The following is a 21,457-nucleotide window of genomic DNA, read 5'->3' as shown; positions in this document are numbered from 1 at the left end:
AAAATAATAATATATTGTGTTCTCATGATACTCTATGCTTTCTATGCTCTGAAATCTTTAGAAAGTTATAGATAACAAACCACAGTGATCATATGAATAACAGATAAATGTAAATAGAACCATCATTTATTGATTGTTATTTACAGCATCAAATGTTACTGACCAGCTTACACTGGGAGCTTTAAGGAGTTTACGAAGATGAATGTAAAATGCACTAATTAATTCTGATCTGAAACTCTGCTGAACATAAAGTTAATCAGAAACATGTCCTAATTTTATATCTGACAGTCTCAGAATCAATACATTTGAAATCTCAACCAGAAATCTCAACCAGAAACAGTTATGACTATAATTAATGTTTCTCTAATCTCTAAATGTGAATTAACTGAGAATTACTTGTTTTTAGAACCTGCTTCTAATTGAGGATTTGACTTTGTAATATTTACATGTAAATCACTACCTTACTTGTGCAAGAGAAATGTCTGAATAAAATATAAACTGAGCAAGTATTGTGTTGTGTATATTTGTTCTAAATCCAAAGTGCCTGGGTGTTGCTTTTGAAGGATACATACCCATTTAAAAGAGACATTATGAACTATGAATAACTTGATTAATTCAACGTGATAGTGTTCAGTGTTTCAGATCCATTAAATTATCCACCCTATTAGTAAGATTAATTGAGACTACCTAAATTTGATAAAATATTATAAGCATTCAGTGAAAGTCCCTCAAACTGTTTATCATTTCATCATTTTCTTGTTAGTCACTTCCTCATCATAGATACATCCTAATGTGAGTATAAAAAAGTTGAGGTCAGTTGAAGTGCATTTATGGTAACGAGTGAGGAAAAGGCCTTCTTTGGTGAGTAAATTCACTTTAATAATTTCTTACTTTTATTTGAGAGTACCATCAGTGAGGGATGTTTTAGCAAATGCAACATGGTTCCTTATCCATAGCCGTTATCCATGACCTTAGTACAAGAGAAACTGAAAATAATCTTCAAACACTTCCATTAAAATAATAAGTTTTTACTCATGCAGAACTGTGTGATTATAAATCTACCATGTAATATCTTAGTATGGGGTCACACTTTTTGTGCGATGCAAATTACCTGTACCATAATGTGTATGGCTTTTATACATACCTTTGTTCAATATGCTGCAAATAAGCCATATCCTGCATTCATGAAAATAAACTATTACAATTATTTTGACACTTCTCAGGGCATCTGCAAGTTTGGGTTAAGAGATAACAAGAAGAGGTCCCGTATTGTGTAGAAGTACCCTTTTTTGTGTCTAAATGTGGTGCTTATTTAGGGTAGCACTTTTCAATTGGATACAACTTTATTAATCCCTGAGGGGCTTTATTGTGTTATGTGGACAAAGTTTACCATACTTGCAACTCCAGCATGAGAACTCCAGTATGAGACATTGGTTCCTAGAGGGCGCAATTCATCAGTATTCTCAACATAAAACAAGCATTACTACTACAGTACAAACTATGCTGGGAACCATACACAAGGATAAAGTGGGTTCGATATTTTGCGGCCTAAATCTAAGAAGAATGTGCATTTTAAAATGTCCATAACATTTAAGAAAAATAGTAAAAGTGCAAGGGGCAAATGTATCCTCTCTAATAATTGATAACTAAGGTTAGGATATTCCAAATATTCAGTTTATATATTCTTAAGTTTAACTATGGACACTAGAGGATTTGCTAATAAAACAGTACACAACAGGGTGTGCACTACGGGGAAATGACCTCTTAGCTTAGTTAATTTTAAGAATGCCCTTTTTGTGTGACTAGAGATAATGAACAGTCATTATAGAAATAGCATATCTGTTTAGTGGTGTGTTTCCATGGTAATAAAGTAATGACAGGAAGTGAGTGAGACAGCAATGTCATCTGAGATGTTAGTTGTGTAATTCCGTTCAGATAGCTGTCTCCCAATAGTTTTGGGTTGAAACGTCAGTATATCATGATGCTCTTCTCTCTCTTGTAGTGACAACAACGTTAACAGTACCTGCCAATATGAAGCCTGCAGATCACATTTCATGCAGCTTTGCACTGTTCGTCTACATCACCACCTTCCTGATCGGGGTACCTGCCAACATCCTGGCATTCTGCACCTTTTACCGAAAGGTGCGTCGCAAACCTGCCCCCATCGACATCCTGCTACTCAACCTGACCATCTCCGACCTCATCTTCCTCGCTTTTCTGCCCTTCAAGATGAAGGAGGCTGTTGATGATTTTAACTGGACCCTCCCTTACTTCCTGTGTCCAGTCACTGGTTTCCTGTTCTACTCCACCATCTACAACAGCACCCTCCTCCTGACCGCGGTGAGTGTGGAGCGCTTCCTCAGCGTGGCGTATCCCGTAAGATTCACAGCACCAGGCAGGGTTGTCCACGCACAGTTGGCCTGTGTAGTTTTCTGGATCCTGTCCCTTGCCCACTGCAGTGTTGTCTTCGTAATGCAATTAGACAAAGATGCCGACAACACTACCTGCTATGGGAATTTCACTGATGTCCAGCTTATTACCCTTCTCCCAGTACGCTTAGAGATGTCCCTGGTTCTCTTCTGTGTCCCCTTCCTGATCAGCACCTTCTGCTATGTCAACTTCATCCGTATCCTGTCTAGGCTTCCCAACATCGGCCAGCACCGGCGCCTGCGTGCCATCGGGCTGGCGATGGGAACTCTGCTGGTTTTCGCCCTCTGCTTTGGGCCCTACAACGTGTCCCATGTAGTGGGGATCATGCAGAATAAAGTCCCTACTTGGCGTAACACGGCCATTCTGCTCACCTCCTTAAATGCCTGTCTGGACCCCATCATCTTCTACTTCTCCTCCTCAGCTGTTAGGAGCACTCTCAGCCTCTGCCTGAAGCGAATCAAGGCTAAGTTCAATCCAAAGGCCACAGCTGCCCATGCTGGTAATACACCAGACCCTATGGACTCCACCCATTCGTCCAGCCAGAGGTTTGGCGCTGCTGCCGCAAGGGGGACAAATTAGACCCCACGGTGAATCAGTGAATAGTAAATTAGTGTTGTCCATCCATACAAAGTGTACACGAAGCATTGAAATTGTGTATTTCCACAATGTGATCTAGAATTCTGATACCATTTGTGCGTGTGAAACTGAAACTGCTATAGAATGTCTGCATTCATCTGCATATGTATTTGGTTCAGTATGCAGAATTAGAGTGAGAGTGAGACTAAGAAAACAGTATGATGTTGTCTGGTGACTGTGACTGGTACCTTAGTTTGTGTCCCACAAAGGTTATTACAGTAAACTTGTATTACTTGTACAGAGGGTAATGATGAGAATAGTGAATTAGAATGGTAAACTGTAAAATATGTCATTAAAGGGAATAAAGAAGCTGCTTCGAATTAGTCTTTGTGGTAATCTTATGTCATGCTTATTGAGACTGTAAATGCCAGAATATCAATATGCAATTGCTGCACAAATTATTGATTAAAAAAATATCTGTATCAGAAAAGTAATATTGTGGTCGTTGCATTTGAATTTATAGTATATTGTCTATGCGTTATCACACATGTAGTTTATTGTCATGCTTTTTTAATGATCAGTTATTATTGCCAATAAACTCCTTATTAAGACATTATCCTTACCTAATGTTATTGCTTTTCTTGCCAACTATCTTTTGGATTTCTCATCAAGTCATTCATGTCAGAATCAAATACAATGCTTATCACTGTAGCTTTTACATGACCCTTGAGGGTCATCTTTATCTGGAGAAGAGGAAATTGTAAGAGGAGCTTGTAGGAAGGAATCTATTTATTTGTGTATAGTGTTTATTCTCGTGTGCATTTTTATTTCTCGTGTGTATTTTATCTGACTTAGTATTGATTCTGTGCTCTTTTTAAGAATCTATTCTGAATTTGACACGTTTATATTTCTTTCCTTTTTTTATATTGAATACTGCATTGTTGAGGAAGCGCTTGCAAGTAGCATTTCACTGTACTGTTTACACCTGCTGTATCCTGTGCACGTGACAAATCACATTTTTGTTAATTTAGGTGATTTCCTGACCTCTTTATGACATAGAGGCCCAAGTTTCAAGTCAGCAAAGAACAATACCACAACACACTTGTATGTATTGGTGTTCGCCTACAAATTAAATGCAACACTGAAATCGAACATCTACAGTGGGGAAAAAAAAGTATTTAGTCAGCCACCAATTGTGCAAGTTCTCCCACTTAAAAAGATGAGAGAGGCCTGTAATTTTCATCATAGGTACACGTCAACTATGACAGACAAAATGAGAATACAATTTCCAGAAAATCACATTGTAGGATTTTTAATGAATTTATTTGCAAATTATTATGGTGGAAAATAAGTATTTGGTCAATAACAAAAGTTTCTCAATACTTTGTTATATACCCTTTGTTGGCAATGACACAGGTCAAACGTTTTCTGTAAGTCTTCACAAGGTTTTCACACACTGTTGCTGGTATTTTGGCCCATTCCTCCATGCAGATCTCCTCTAGAGCAGTGATGTTTTGGGGCTGTCGCTGGGCAACACGGACTTTCAACTCCCTCCAAAGATTTTCTATGGGGTTGAGATCTGGAGACTGGCTAGGCCACTCCAGGACCTTGAAATGCTTCTTACGAAGCCACTCCTTCGTTGCCCGGGCGGTGTGTTTGGGATCATTGTCATGCTGAAAGACCCAGCCACGTTTCATCTTCAATGCCCTTGCTGATGGAAGGAGGTTTTCACTCAAAATCTCACGATACATGGCCCCATTCATTCTTTCCTTTACACGGATCAGTCGTCCTGGTCCCTTTGCAGAAAAACAGCCCCAAAGCATGATGTTTCCACCCCCCTGCTTCACAGTAGGTATGGTGTTCTTTGGATGCAACTCAGCATTCTTTGTCCTCCAAACACGACGAGTTGAGTTTTTACCAAAAAGTTATATTTTGGTTTCATCTGACCATATGACATTCTCCCAATACTCTTCTGGATCATCCAAATGCACTCTAGCAAACTTCAGACGGGCCTGGACATGTACTGGCTTAAGCAGGGGGACACGTCTGGCACTGCAGGATTTGAGTCCCTGGCGGCGTAGTGTGTTACTGATGGTAGGCTTTGTTACTTTGGTCCCAGCTCTCTGCAGGTCATTCACTAGGTCCCCCCGTGTGGTTCTGGGATTTTTGCTCACCGTTCTTGTGATCATTTTGACCCCACGGGGTGAGATCTTGCGTGGAGCCCCAGATCGAGGGAGATTATCAGTGGTCTTGTATGTCTTCCATTTCCTAATAATTGCTCCCACAGTTGATTTCTTCAAACCAAGCTGCTTACCTATTGCAGATTCAGTCTTCCCAGCCTGGTGCAGGTCTACAATTTTGTTTCTGGTGTCCTTTGACAGCTCTTTGGTCTTGGCCATAGTGGAGTTTGGAGTGTGACTGTTTGAGGTTGTGGACAGGTGTCTTTTATACTGATAACAAGTTCAAACAGGTGCCATTAATACAGGTAACGAGTGGAGGACAGAGGAGCCTCTTAAAGAAGAAGTTACAGGTCTGTGAGAGCCAGAAATCTTGCTTGTTTGTAGGTGACCAAATACTTATTTTCCACCATAATTTGCAAATAAATTCATTCAAAATCCTACAATGTGATTTTCTGGATTTTTTTTTCTCAATTTGTCTGTCATAGTTGACGTGTACCTATGATGAACATTACAGGCCTCTATCATCTTTTTAAGTGGGAGAACTTGCACAATTGGTGGCTGACTAAATACTTTTTTTCCCCACTGTATGTAAGGGAGAGTGGGGTAAATTGAGCCAAAGGGGTAAGTTGAGCCACCCTTGTTTCAAGGAAACCATACAGAAAATGCATAATTTGACCAAATATTTAGGAAGACGTCATCATTTCATGGAGTCTGTGAAGGAAGAAACCACATGGAAAAAGTGGTAAGCAAGTTAGGTCCAAAAAACTGATTTTCACCAAGTCAAATTAATTTATTGTGTTAGAGGTTTCATAATGCTTGTATCTAAACCAAGGTAGATCATTTTAAGATTGTTCTATAATTCAGTTGGGGTCTCTATAAGCTTCAATATGAGATCCTAAACCTAGCATGAAAGTGCATCCTTGTGTGTGGGCTAATATAGTCAAAATGTTTGCCTTGGGGTAAATTGAGCCAATGGCAAGTTGAGAAAATGGAAGTGTTTTCTTCGCAGGCAAGGCACTATTGCTGGGATATGAGGTAACAACAGGGCCTGGCCTATGTTAAAAGTGTTTTTTAAAAGTACAAAGTCTTTGTTAAAATAAAATCTCAAATCTAATTTTATTCGTCACATGCTTCGTAAACAACAGGTGTAGACTAACAGTGAAATGATTACTTACGGGCCCTTCCCAACAATGCAGATAACATTTTTAAAATAATAGAAAGATATAAATACACAATGAGTAACGATAACTTGGCTACATACACAGGGGACCCGTCCTGAGTCGGTGTGCAGGGGTACGAGGTAATTGAGGTAGATATGTACATATAGGTAGGTGTTAAGCCTGTGTTAAAATATGCTTAAAGGACAAACAGCGATTGTGATTATGTTGAATTGTGTTTGGGAAATAAAGATAGACATGGTTTTAAAAAGGTAGAGGTCATATTTAATTCAATACAGAAATGTATAGGTGGCTTAACTTACCCTGTCCCATGGCTCAACTTACCCCATACTTCCAACTCCCTAGACCAGGGTAAGACAGATTCCTATGACTGTTTAATTTGATCTGATTCTCTGGTTTCCATAATGTCTTAGTGGCCCTGGGATACTGAATAGGTGAGTTTGAAGAAAATGGTGGAATGGGCAAATGTATCCTGTCTAATTATTGATACCTCATGTTAGTATATTCAGAATATTAAGTTTGAGTATTCAAAGGTTTAACTTTATGGACACTTAGTTGACAGTGAAGGAAACTGCTACAATATAAGTAATACTATAAATAACATATGACAACAACTATGACAACACAACTCATAGTAGCTACCTCCCACTGGGCACACACTGGTTGAATCAGCATTGTTTCCATGCCATTTCAATGAAATTACGTCGAACCAATGTGGAATAGATGTTGAATTGGCGTCTGTCCCAGTGGGCTCCTACCAATAGTTTTGAGTTGAACCGTCAGTATATCATGATGCTCTCCTCTTTCTTGTAGTGACAACAATTCTGATAGTAACTACACATGACAGCAGCAGATGACTTTCCCAGCGGCTTTGCACTGTTTGTCTACATCACCACCTTCCTGATCGGGGTACCTGCCAACATGCTGGCATTTTGTGCTTTTTTCCGAAAGGTGCGCCACAAACCTGCCCCCATCGACATCCTGCTACTCAACCCGACCATCTCCAACCTCATTTTCCTCAACTTCCTGCCTTTCAAGATGGAGGTGGCCGACAACCAGGAATGGAACATCCACTACTTCTGGTGTCCAGTAACTTCTACATAGGGCTGTGGTGGTCACGAAATTTCGTCAGCCGGTGATTGTCAAGCAAATAACTGTTGGTCTCACGGTAATTGACCATTAATTAACATAAACACATTTAGCATCTTCTGGCTTCCACACATAGCCTACAAGCCACTGATGCAGACCTTTGGAACATCTACATTTAAAAAAGTATAATAAATCCATGTAATATAGTCTACACCACAATAAATCCATTATTTATTTTAGACAGGTCTAAAGAAACATGATATGAAGAAAATGTAGTCTATTTCAGAAGAACATAATAGCATACTCTGTGTTGTCCTTATGTTAGGTCCTGATCTGGCTGTGCCATATGGCTGTGGGCTACACTAGCTCATTCCGTGGCATTATTTTATATTATTTTATAGTATGAAGAATACAATTGAACAAAGCTGGATAAAATAGAAAGGATATTTTATCTAAACGATTTGAGGGAGTGCGCACATGCAGCTATTCTGTGTTGAGTGGTTAACAAATAAATAGGTACTCCTATATGCTTAATTTAGAGTTATTAATGTAACTTTAGTTGTTCTACAAATGTTGAGCTATATGTTTTGATTGTTAATACATTGTAAGGCTGCATGATTCGACTCTAATGATGATTTGAAAAAAGTAGCTTGAAAGGCAAGTGCTCTGCTTTGTGCAGGCTGTACACACTTCATCAGTCTCTCATTCACAATTTGACAAGCACTTGCTAATGCCTCGAATTTCCAGGCGGCATCTCCTTTGTGTGGCCGTAATGCACCCTAAAAGAAATCCATGCCTTTTGCGGCCAGTGGCCACTGTTCCCTTCTCCCTGAGTGCTGCTTGCTCTGAAGCACCTCTCACCCACATGGCTCTCCATCAGGTGATCGGGTCTTTCTCACAGGCTACAAGTGAAGACAGACACATCGGGACACAACTGCGCGCGTCCTTATCCAATTCCGAGGTGCATATTGAAGATATTGGAAGAACTGTACACGTTTACTTTTCATCAGCCAACAAGATGAGTAGGCCTAATGAACAGCAAAAGCACTAGCCTATGTCAATCTACCATCCCCCATAGTACAAAAGTTGACCTATTCTATTCTGTGCGAGAAATAAATATTCCAAACAGTCTGGGACAGTTGTGGGATGCGATAGATCCCAAATTAATACAATTAGTGCAACTAGTTCTTTTAAACTCGGACAAAACAGAGATGCTTGTTCTAGGTCCCAAGAAACAAAGAGATCTTCTGTTAAATCTGACAATTCATCTAGATGGTTGTAAAGTCGTCTCAAATAAAACTGTGAAGGACCTCGGTGTTACTCTTGACCCTGATCTCTCTTTTGACGAACATATCAAGACTGTTTCAAGGACAGCTTTTTTCCATCTACGTAACATTGCAAAAATCAGAAATTTTCTGTCCAAAAATGATGCAGAAAAATTAATCCATGCATTTGTTACTTCTAGGTTAGACTACTGCAATGCTCTATTTTCCGGCTACCCGGATAAAGCACTAAATAAACTTCAGTTAGTGCTAAATACGGCTGCTAGAATCCTGACTAGAACCAAGAAATTTGATCATATTACTCCAGTGCTAGCTTCCCTACACTGGCTTCCTGTTAAGGCAAGGGCTGATTTCAAGGTTTTACTGTTAACCTATAAAGCGTTACATGGGCTTGCTCCTACCTATCTTTCCGAGTTGGTCCTGCCGTACATACCAATACGTACGCTACGGTCACAAGACGCAGGCCTCCTAATTGTCCCTAGAATTTCTAAGCAAACAGCGGGAGGCAGGGCTTTCTCCTATAGATCTCCATTTTTATGGAACAGTCTGCCTACCCATGTGAGAGACGCAGACTCGGTCTCAACCTTTAAGTCTTTACTGAAGACTTATCTCTTCAGTAGGTCATATGATTGAGTGTAGTCTGGCCCAGGAGTGTGAAGGTGAACGGAAAGGCTGGAGCAACGAACAGCCCTTGCTGTCTCTGCCGGGCCGGTTCCCCTCTCCACTGGGGTTCTCTGCCTCTAACCCTGTTGCAGGGGCTGAGTCACTGGCTTGCTGGTGCTCTTTCATGCCGTCCCTGGGAGGGGTGCGTCACTTGAGTGGGTTGAGTTACTGACGTGATCTTCCTGTCTGGGTTGGCGCCCCCCCCTTGGTTTGTGCTGTGGTGGAGACCTCTGTGGGCTATACTCGGCCTTGTCTCAGGATTGTAAGTTGGTGGTTGGGGATATCCCTCTAGTGGTGCGGGGGCTGTGCTTTGGCGGAGTGGGTGGGGTTATATCCTTCCTGTTTGGCCCTGTCCGGGGTTTCTTCGGATGGGGCCACAGTGTCTCCGGACCGCTCCTGTCTCAGCCTCCAGTATTTATGCTGCAGTAGTTTATGTGTCGGGGGCTGGGGTTAGTTGGTTATACCTGGAGTACTTCTCCTGTCTTATCCAGTGTCCTGTGTGAATTTAAGTATGCTCTCTCTCAATTCTCTCGTTCTCTCTTTCTCTCTGAGAACCTGAGCCCTAGGACCATACGTCAGGACTACCGGGCATGATGACACCTTGCTGTCCCCAGTCCGCCTGGCCTTGCTGCTATTCCAGTTTCAACTGTTCTGCCTGCGGCTACGAAACCCCTACCTGTCCCAGACCTGCTGTTTTCAACTCTTTAATGATCGGCTATGAAAAGCCAACTGAGAGACCTGAGCCCTAGGACCATACGTCGGGACTACCGGCCGTGGTGACTCCTTGCTGTCCCCAGTCCGCCTGGCCTTGCTGCTATTCCAGTTTCAACTGTTCTGCCTGCGGTTATGGAACCCCTACCTGTCCCAGACCTGCTGTTTTCAACTCTTAATGATCGGCTATGAAAAGCCAACTGAGATTTATTCCTGATTATTATTTGACCATGCTTGTCACTTATGAACATTTTTGAACATCTTGGCATGGTTCTGTTATAATCTCCACCCGGCACAGCCAGAAGAGGACTGGCCACCCCTCATAGCCTGGTTCCTCTCTAGGTTTCTTCCTAGGCTTTCGCCTTTCTAGGGAGTTTTTCCTAGCCACCGTGCTTCTACACCTGCATTACTAGCTGTTTGGGGTTTTAGGCTGGGTTTCTGTACAGCACTTCGAGATATTAGCTGATGTAAGAAGGGCTATATAAAATAAAATTGATTGATTGATTGATAGTTCGGGTAGCCATGATTAGCTGTTCAGGAGTCTTATGGCTTGGGGGTAGAAGCTGTTGAGAAGTATTTTGGACCTAGACTTGGCACTCCGATACCGCTTGCCGTGCGGTAGCAGAGAGAACAGTCTATGGCTAGGGTGGCTGGAGTCTTTGACAATTTTGAGGGCCTTCCTCTGACACCGCCTGGTATAGAGGTCCTGGATGGCAGGAAGCTTGGCCCCAGTGATGTACTGGGCCGTACGCACTACCCTCTGTAGTGCCTTGCGGTCGGAGGCCGAGCAGTTGCCATACCAGGCGGTGATGCAACCAGTCAGGATTCTCTCGATGGTGCAGCTGTAGAATTTTCTGAGGATCTGAGGACCCATGCCAAATCTTTTCAGTCTCCTGAGGGGGAATAGGCTTTGCCGTGCCCTCTTCACGACTGTCTTGGTGTGTTTGGACCATGATAGTTCATTGGTGATGTGGACACCAAGGAACTTGAAGCTCTCAACCTGTTCCACTACAGCCCCGTCGATGAGAATGGGGGCGTGCTCAGTCCTCTTTTTTTTCCTGTAGTCCACAATCATCTCCTTTGTCTTGGTCACGTTGAGGGAGAGGTTATTATCCTGGCACCACATGGCCAGGTCTCTGACCTCCTCCCTATAGGCTGTCTCATCGTTGTCGGTGATCAGGCCTACCACTGTTGTGTCGTCGGCAAACTTAATGATGGTGTTGGAATCGTGCCTGGCCATGCAGTCATGGGTGAACAGGGAGTACAGGAGGGGACTGAGCACGCACCCCTGAGGGGTCCCCGTGTTGAGGATCAGTGTGGCAGATGTGTTGTTACCTACTCTTACCACCTGGGGGCGGCCAGTCAGGAAGTCCAGGATCCAGTTGCAGAGGGAGGTGTTTAGTCCCAGGATCCTTAGCTTAGTGATGAGCTTTGAGGGCACTATGGTGTTGAATGCTGAGCTGTAGTCAATGAATAGCATTCTCATGTAGGTGTTCCTCTTGTCCAGGTGGGAAAGGGCAGTGTGGAGTGCAATGGAGATTGCATCATCTGTGGATCTGTTGGGGCGGTATGCAAATTGGAGTGGGTCTAGAGTTTCTGGGATAATGGTGTTGATGTGAGCCATGACCAGCCTTTCAAAGCACTTCATGGTTACAGAAGTCAGTGCTACAGGTCGGTAGTCATTTAGGCAGGTTATCTTAGTGTCCTTGGGCACGGGGACTATGGTGGTCTGCTTGAAACATGTTGGTATTACACACTCAGTCAGGGACATGTTGAAAATGTCAGTGAAGACACTTGCCAGTTGGTCAGCACATGCTCGGAGTACAGGTCCTGGTAATCCGTCTGGCCCTGCGGCCTTGTGAATGTTGACCTGCTTAAAAGTCTTACTCACATTGGCTACGGAGAGCGTGATCACATAGTCATCCGGAACAGCTGGTGCTCTCATGCATGCTTCAGTGTTGCTTGCCTCGAAGCGAGCATAGTAGTGGTTTAGCTCGTCTGGAAGTATTGTGTCACTGGGCAGCTCGCAGCTGTGCTTCCCTTTGTAGTCTGTAATAGTTTTCAAGCCCTGCCACATCCGACGAGCGTCAGAGCCAGTGTAGTACGATTCAATCTTAGTCCTGTACTGACTCTTTGTCTGTTTGATGGTTCGTCGGAGGGCATAGCGGGATTTCTTATAAGCGTCCAGGTTAGAGTCCCGCTCCTTGAAAGCGGCAGCTCTACCCTTTAGCTCAGTGCGGATGTTGCCTGTAATCCATGGCTTCTGGTTGGGGTATGTACGTACGGTCACTGTGGGGACGACGTCATCGATGCACTTATTGATGAAGCCATTGACTGATGTGGTGTACTCCTCAATGCTATCTGAAGAATGCCGGAACATGTTCCAGTCTGTGCTAGCAAAATAGTCCTGTAGCTTAGCATCTGCATCATCTGAACACTTTTTTATTAACCGAGTCACTGGTGCTTCCTGCTTTAGTTTTTTGCTTATAAAATCACCCTGATTAACTCTTTAGTATTATCCCAGTTTACCTATTTGCTTATGGTCTTGCCTACGCCTAGCGAACAGTTTTTTAAATTATATGAGAAAAAAATATTCAATTTTATTTGGAACGGCAAGCCAGACAAAATTAAAAGGGCATATTTATATAATGAATATGAATTCGGAGGACAGAAATTATTAAATATTAAAGCATTAGACCTATCACTAAAAGCTTCAGTCATACAAAAGTTATACTTAAATCCAAACTGGTTCTCATGCAAGTTAGTAAGATTGTCTCACCCAATGTTCAAGAAAGGCCTTTTTCCCTTTATTCAGATTACAATAACTCATTTGCAGTTATTTGAAAAGGAAATCATCTCCCAAATATCACTATTTCTAAAACAAGCCATAGAAAGTTGGTTGCAATTTCAATTTAATCCTCCAGAAACGACAGAACAAATAATGCAACAAATATTGTGGTTAAATTCAAATATACTAATTGACAAAAAACCTTTATTTTTTGACAGAATGTTTAAAAAAGGTATAATCTTCGTAAATGATATCATCGGTAGGACTGGTGGAGTTATGTCGCACATGCAGCTAACAAAAACATATGGAAATGTCTGCTCTACCCAAAATTGCAACCAAATAATTGCAGCCTTACCGCAAAAGTGGAAGAGGAAAGTGGAAGGGGGAGAAAGTAAAGAACTTGTCTGTCGGCCTTGCATTAAAGAACATAATTGGTTAAGGAAAACTGTGATAAATAAAAAAGTATATCAGTTTCACTTAAGGACCAAAGGATTGACAGCCGTCCCATATAGATTGCAAAATAGTTGGGAAGAGATCTTTGACGTACCGATCCCATGGCATAGTGTTTATGAACTGACACGCAAAACGACACCGGATTCAAAAATTAGAATCTTTCAATTTAAATTATTATATAAAATTCTTGCTACCAATAGAATGTTATTTATATGGGGATACAATCTTCCCAGCTCTGCAGATTTTGCTGTGAAGAGACAGAATCATTAGATCATTTGTTTTGGTTCTGTCCATTTGTAGCTTGTTTTTGGACACAGGTCCAGGAATGGCTAAAGGATTGCAATATTTACCTGGAGCTAACCTTGCAGATAGCATTACTGGGTGATCTGAAAAGTCATAGTCAATCAATCAATAATATAATAATACTTTTAGCAAAAATGTTTATTTTTAATTCACAATCTGTAGAAGCAATGAGAATAGAAAGGTTCAGAACTTTTGTAAAACATCACAGTACGGTTGAAATATATATGGCAAATAGAAATCCTATATGGATGGTGTTAAGAGATAGATGGGAGGTATTGAATAGAGTTGAAGGATGGGACTAATAACAAATAACAACAAATAATAACAAAGATAGCTAATAATGTAAGCATACTGTGTCCATAATAAGTATATAGGTTGTATGTTGGGAGCTTTTGGGAAAGAGCACAGTTAGAAAGATATGGCATATAGAAGCAACCCGGATGGACATCATGAAAATGATCGGAGAGGTTGAGAGTAGAAGAAGTTCAGGAGCAAAAAAAAATAATATATATATATATATATAAAATAGAATTATTGTAAAATTAACTCTGTCCATAAGGTGTAGATAGTAAGTATAGACCGGAAGTAGAGGCCTGGGCATTGTTGTTCACTAATTTACTCCAAGTAGGGAAAGGATGGCGGGGTTGAAAAGTAATAAAGGGGAGTATATATATAAAAAACATGGGGGATTGGAAGTGATGCAGACAATTACATTGATGGAAGTTACAATCTGTCTGCAATATTAAGCTGATCCATCCAACCCCAAAAATAATAAAAATAAAAAATAAAAATAAAAGATACTCTACCTCAGGCGAGCAAAACCTCGAGACTTCCTTAGTATTTGATTTTGTGCACCAGCTGTTGTTTACAAATATACACAGACCGCCACCCCTTGTCTTACCGGAGTCAGCCGTTCTATCCTGCCGATGTAGCGTATAGCCCGCTAGCTGTATGTTGTCCATGTCGTCGTTTAATCTTGTCTTTACATATACTAAATAATATATGTGTGAAATTTGTTTTGATTTAGAATGGACCATTATCATGCACCTGTCTCGAAACGGGGGCAGGGGGAAAAATACATGTCATCTATGCACTTAAATAGCGAATGGAGGACGCTTTTCCCTTGGTTCATTTTCATGCCAGCCAGGTAGGCTATACTTCTGTTGTAATGATAAGCAATGTGCTTAATATTAGGAAAGTTGAGAAATAAATATAGTGGGCCTAGCCTATAGAAAGCTGATGGGATCCTCCTCTTTTTAATAGAGGCCATCCCTCTGTTTCCTCACTCAATTGCATAGCCTATAGAAATGTTGCACACCATGAGCTAATGGGCTGTCATGAAGTGTTTGATTTTCAATTACATTTGCATTGATGTCAGAGTGATTAGAGGGACAATAGAGTGCTGAGTACCAGGCAGTTAGCAAGTTTGGTAGACTACTAATGACCATCAGCAGCATCAGAGCTTGGAGAAGCCTAATTACCGTGACTAAATGGTCACGTGGAATTTGACAGCCCTACTTCTACACCACAATCTACAACAGCACCCTCCTCCTGACAGCGGTGACTGTGGAGCGCTACCTTGGTGTCACTTATACCATAAGATTCACAGCATCAGGCAGGGTTGGCTACGCTCTGTTGGCCTGTGTAGTTTTCTGGATCCTGTCCCTTGCCCACTGCAGTGTTGTCTTCGTAATGCAATTCCAAGTTACCAATGATAATACTATGGAGATTTCACTAATGTACAGCTCAGTATCCTTCTTCCTGTACGTTTAGAGATTTTCCTAGTTCTCTTCTGCATTCCATTCCTGATCTGCTGCTTCTGCTATGCCAACTTCATCTGTATCCTGTCTTGGCTACCCAACATCCGCCGGCAGCAGCGCCTGCGTAACATCGGGCTGGCTCTGGGTACTCTGCTGGTTTTCATCCTGTGTTTTGGGCCCTACAATGTGTCCCAACCATGTCGTGGGGTTCATGTCCAAAGTCTCTACTTGGCGCGACAAGCCAACCTGATAAACACCTTTAACGCCAGTCTGGACCCTATAGTTTTCTACTTCTCCTCTGCTCTTAGGAGCATGTTCAGCCACTGCCTTTGTAACAGCTCACTTCACAGCTTGAAATGTCGCCAATGAAGAGGATCCTTTTCGATGGTGCAACTGGTTAGCAGTCATGGAAGGCATTCATGTGGTCGGCGACTGTGGCACTAATTATATAAAATATTATTTATGTAAAAAAAAAATATTATCAGAAAAGTTATATTGTGGTCATTGCATATAGTTTGTCTTATGCTATACCGCATGCATTATATTGTCATGTTTTGATACTCTCATCTTAAAACTTGTTTGTGTTCTTATGCAGATAAGAACCTAGTGCCAATAAACTCCTTATTAAGACTTATCAATATCATTATGTAACAACATTGCTTTTCTCTATTATCATTAGTTGAAAACAAACATTGACATGTGACAGCGGTTTCAGTCATTTATGAGCCTGTATAGTGAGTGCAGTGTAAATGTGATTGACCCCCCATCACCAACCCCTTCTTATTAATAGCCAGTCAGTCACTTAGATTATCATCAGGAGTGTGAGAGACTTGATTCTTTACTAACATCTATTCATGGGAGTTTAAAAAATATATGTTGTAGTGTGAATGAGAGACATTTGTCTTCACAAAAATTGGTGTGTTCTGTTTTCTTCAAGCATACCACATGCTCAAATGAGTCCCTAACACTGTTGCAACTCTCTAAAGATTGACTCTGCCATTTGGTGGGCAGAAACATCTGATTATTCCCAGATTATTTCAATATCTCATATTTTCACAATCAAAGCCCAATGATTTAATGACTGACCAACTATCTACCATTTTATTTTACACTGACCTTAATGTGATTGCAACACATTTCCATGTAAATGTGTTACCTCACATTGGACATTCAAGGGTTGCTGAGAGACAATGTTTGGAGAGCTGTGGGAACAAAGATTGCGACAGGAGTTAATTACATTTCCGCAGCACATCACATCACAGCCACTTGTCAGTAGGTAATGCTGTGAGGGAGGAGTGTTCTGATTGGATTTGACAATCAGCATCTGGCAGACACTTTGTGCTGCCAGTACATTTGAGGATCCAGTCGGATGACATTGTGATCTTGAGGCTAAAGATTTTCAAGATCCATGGAGGTGAGTTTGTTATTAGAACATTTCCTCTCACATTAGTTATAGTATGAATGAGGTATCAGTAAAAAAAGAGGGGTTATTCATAAAACTTTACCACAACAGACAATGTATCACCTACTTCTCCCCCCTATAAAAACTGTAAATACAGAATCAAATTAATCTTGAATAGCATCTATTCACTCTTTTACTGTATATCTTGTTAACATTCTAAGTGAATTCTGAATTTATGCCTCAATCCAATCTCTACTAAAGATTTAACTTATTCAGAACACAGGTGATACATTTACAGTAACTAAAGTTTTATAAATAAGCCCAAAAGGTCCTCAAGTTGAGGCTTATATTTTTATACAGGTGAACAATCAAATCAAAACACAAAAGCAGACAAAAATATGGCTAATGAGTAGTGTTTCCTACTGCTGACAGATAATGTCTGAAAGTTAGTATCTCATGGTGCCGACGAAGATGGCAGCCTCGCGACTAGCTCTTAGGAAACTTTGCGGTATTTTTTGGGATATCAGAGTGGCGGTAACTCACCAGCATTGCGACCAGGAATACGACTTTCCCGAAGCAGATCCTTTTTTTGCTCTCCCCAGGGCAATTGAACTGATTCCAGCGGCTGACCCACAACATCACCGGCGGAGGAGAGGCACTCGGAGCGGCCTGCTAGTTCGACTTAGGAGGCGCGCACACCACCCACCGCTTCCAAGTATATTACTCGCTAATGTTCAGTCTTTGAATAACAAGGTCGACGAGCTCAGGGCAAGGATTTCTTTCCAGAGAGACATCAGGGCCTGTAACATACTTTATTCCACGTAAACATGGCTCTCTGGGGATATTCTGTCGAAATCGGTCCAGCCAGATGGGTTCTCAGTTCATCGCGCAGACAGAAAAAAATATCTCTCCGGGAAGGAGAAGGGTGGAGGTGTGTTTTTCATGATTAACGACTCATGGTGTAATTGTAGTAACATACAGGAACTCAAGTCCTTTTGTTCACCCGACCTAGAATACCTCATAATCAAATGCTGACCGTATTATCTCCCAAGAGAATTTTCTTCGGTTATAGTCACGGCCGTGTATATCCCCCCTCAAACCGATACCACGACGGCCCTCAAAGAACATCACTGGACTTTATGCAAACTGGAAACCACATATCCTGAGGCTGCATTTATTGTATTTTAACAAAGCAAATTTGAGGACTAGGCTGCCGAAGTTCTATCAACATATCGACTCTTGTACTCGGACTGCTAAAATCCTAAACCATTGCTACTCGAACTTCTGGGATGGTTATAAGGGCCTCCCCCGCCCTCCTTTCGGCAAATCTGACCACGACTCCATTTTGCTCCTCCCTTCCTATAGGCAGAAAGTCAAACAGGAAGTACCTGTGCTAAGGACTATTCAACGCTGGTCTGACCAATCGGAATCGGAATCCAGCTTCAAGATTGTTTTGATCATGCGGACTGGGATATGTTCCGGGTAGCTTGCGAAAATAATTTAGACGAATACACTGAAACGGTGACTGAGTTTATCAGGAAGTGTATAGGAGATGTTGTGCCCACTGTGACAATTAAAACCTACCCTAACCAGAAACCGTGGATAGATGGCAGCATTTGCTCAAAATTGAAAGCGCGAACTACCGCATTTACCATGGCAAGGTGACTGGGAATATGGCAGAATACAAACAGCATAGCTACTCACTCCGCTAGGCAATTAAACTGGCAAAACATCAGTATAGAGACAAAGTGGAGATGCAATTCAACGGCTCAGACACGAGACGTATGTAGCAGGGTCTACAGACAATCACGGACTACAAAAGGAAAACCAGCCCCGTAGCCGACACCGACATCTCACTTCCATACAAGCTAAACACCTTCTTCTCCGTAGCCGACATGAGTAAGACATTTAAGCATGTTAACCCCCGCAAGGCTGCCGGCCCAGACATGCCTAGCCGCATCCTCAGAGCATGCGGACACCAGCTAGACATATTCAATCTCTCCCTATCCCAGTCTGCTGTCCCCACATGCTTCAAGATGGCCACCATTGTTCCTGTACCCAAGAAAGCAAAGGTAACTGAACTAAATGACTATCGCCCCGTAGCACTCACCTCTGTCATCATGAAGTGCTTTGAGAGACTAGTCAAGGATCATAAACCTCTACCTTACCTGTCACCCTAGACCCACTTCAATTTGCTTACCGCCCCAATAGATCCACAGATGATGCAATCACCATCACACTGCCCTATCCCATCTGGACAAGAGGAATACCTATGTAAGAATGCTGTTCATTGACTATAGCTCAGCATTCAACACCATAGTACCCTCCAAGCTCATCATTAAGCTCGAGTCCCTGGGTTTGAACCCCGCCCTGTGCAACTGGGTCCTGACTTCCTGACGGGCCGCCCCCAGGTGGTGAAGGTAGGAAACAAAATCGCTGATCCTCAACACTGGTGCCCCACAAGGGTGCGTGCTCAGCCCCCTCCTGTACTCCCTGTTCACCCATGACTGCGTGGCCAAGCACGCCTCCAACTCAATCATCAAGTTTGCAGACGACATAACAGTAATAGCCTTGATTACCATCAATGACGAGACAGCCTACAGGGAGGAGAGGGCTCTGGGAGTGTGGTACCAGGAAAATAACCTCTCACTCAACGTCAACAAAACAAAGGAGAAGGCGAGGTCAGTACAGGTGCATCAAAGCTGGGACAGAGAGAATGAAAAACAGCTTCTATCTCAAGGCCATCAGACTGTAAAATAGCCATCACTAGCAGATTAGAGGCTGTTGCTGCCTATTGAAATCACTGGCCACTTTAAGAAATGGAACACTAGTCACTTTAATAATGTTTACATATCTTGCATTACTCATCTCATATGTATATACTGTATTCTATAATATTCTACTGTATCTTAGTCCATGCCGCTCTGTCATTGCTTGTCCATATATGTATATATTCTTAAATTCCATTCCTTACTTAGATTTGTGTGTATTGGGTATATGTTGTGAAATTCTTCGAAATTACTTGTTAGATATTACTGCACTGCCGGAGTTAGAAGCATAAGCATTTCGCTACACTCACAATAACATCTGCTAAACACGTGTATGTGACAAATATCATTTGTTTTGATTTTATTTGGATTTGGGACACCTTTTTGGTAACATACAGTGCCTTCAGAAAGTATTCATACCCCTTGACTTATTCCACATTTTGTTGTGTTACAGCCTTTTTTTCCCAGCACCCATCTACACACAATACCCCATAATACCCCATAAGTGAAAACAAATGTATTGAAAATTCAGAAATACAGAAATATTTCATTTACATACTGTAAGTATTCACACCCCTGAGTTAATACATGTTAAAATCACCTTTGGCAGCGATTACAGCTGTGAGTCTTTCTGGGTAAGTATCTAAGAGCTTTGCACACCTGGATTGTACAATATTTGCCCATGATTCTTTTCAAAATTCTTCAAACTGTCAAATTTAAGTCTTGCCATATATTTTCAAGCACATTTAAGTCAAAACTGTAACTAGGCCACTCAGGAACATTCACTGTCTTCTTGGTAAGCAACTCCAGTGTAGATTTTGCCTTGCGTTTTAGGTAATTGTCCTGCTGAAAGGTGAATTCATCTCCCAGTGTCTGGTGGAAAGCAGACTGAACCAGGTTTTCCTCTAGGATTTTGCCTGTGCTTAGCTCCATTCCATTTATTTTTTATCCTGAAACACTCCCGTCCTTAACGATTACAAGCATACCCATAACACGATGCAGCCACCACTATGCTTGAAAATATGTAGAGTGGTACTAAGTAATGTGTTCTATTGGATTTGCCCCAAACATAGGACAAAAAGTGAATTGCTTTGCCAATTTTTTTGCAGTTTTACTTTAGTGCCTTATTGCAAACAGGATGCATGTATTGGAATATTTGTATCCTCTATAGGCTTCCTTCTTTTCACTCTGTCAATTAGGTGAGTGTTGTGGAGTAACTACAATGTTGTTGATCCATCCTCAGTTCTCGCTTATCACAGCCATTAAACTCTGTAGCTGTTTTAAAGTCACCATTGGCCTCATGGTGAAATCCCTGAGCTGTTTCCTTCCTGTCTGGCAACTGAGATAGGAAGGACGCCTGTATCTTCGTAGTGACTGGATGTATTAATACACCATCCGAAGTGTAATTAATAACTTCACCATGCCCAAAGGGATATTCAATGTCTGCTTTTCGAGAGAGATGAGGTAGTCATTCAAAAATCACATTAAACACTATTATTGCACACAGAGTGAGTCCATGCAATTTATTATACGACTTGATAAGCACATTTTTACTCCTGAACTTATTTAGGCTTGCCATAACAAAGGGGTTGAATACTTATTGACTCAAGACATTTCAGCTTTTAATTTTTTATTTATTTGTTAAAATGTCAACATTTGTGTAGGCCAGTGACAAAAAATATCAATTTTATCAATTTAAAATTCAAGCTGTAACACAACAAAACGTGGAAAAAGTCAAGGGATGTGAATACTTTCTGAAGGTACTGTATTTGCGGCAACAGCCCCACAAGTGATGTTACACATTCCAACGCACCCTTTTCTCTTTCCAGTTGTGTTGAGAGTCTCCAAGTGTCTGTGACTGATGGAGTAGGCT

At 41.6% G+C, this 21,457-nt stretch overlaps 1 protein-coding gene and 1 pseudogene across 1 annotated transcript; both read left to right on the top strand.

Moving 5' to 3' along the window:
* The first annotated feature begins 2,007 nt into the window (after positions 1-2,007).
* LOC121585533 (free fatty acid receptor 3-like) lies at positions 2,008-3,452 on the top strand. The gene has a single exon (XM_041901857.1). It carries the CDS (start codon positions 2,032-2,034, stop codon positions 3,007-3,009), a length of 978 nt encoding a protein of 325 aa, XP_041757791.1. The 5' UTR covers positions 2,008-2,031; the 3' UTR covers positions 3,010-3,452.
* A 3,752-nt stretch (positions 3,453-7,204) lies between these two features.
* LOC121585734 lies at positions 7,205-21,442 on the top strand (annotated as a pseudogene).
* Positions 21,443-21,457: the final 15 nt, after the last annotated feature.

This window comes from Coregonus clupeaformis, chromosome 17, assembly GCF_020615455.1.
Source record: "Coregonus clupeaformis isolate EN_2021a chromosome 17, ASM2061545v1, whole genome shotgun sequence".
NCBI classification, from domain to species: domain Eukaryota; kingdom Metazoa; phylum Chordata; class Actinopteri; order Salmoniformes; family Salmonidae; genus Coregonus; species Coregonus clupeaformis.
The sequence above is the reverse complement of the archived record's forward strand: the minus strand, read 5'-3'. Positions and strand labels throughout refer to the sequence as shown.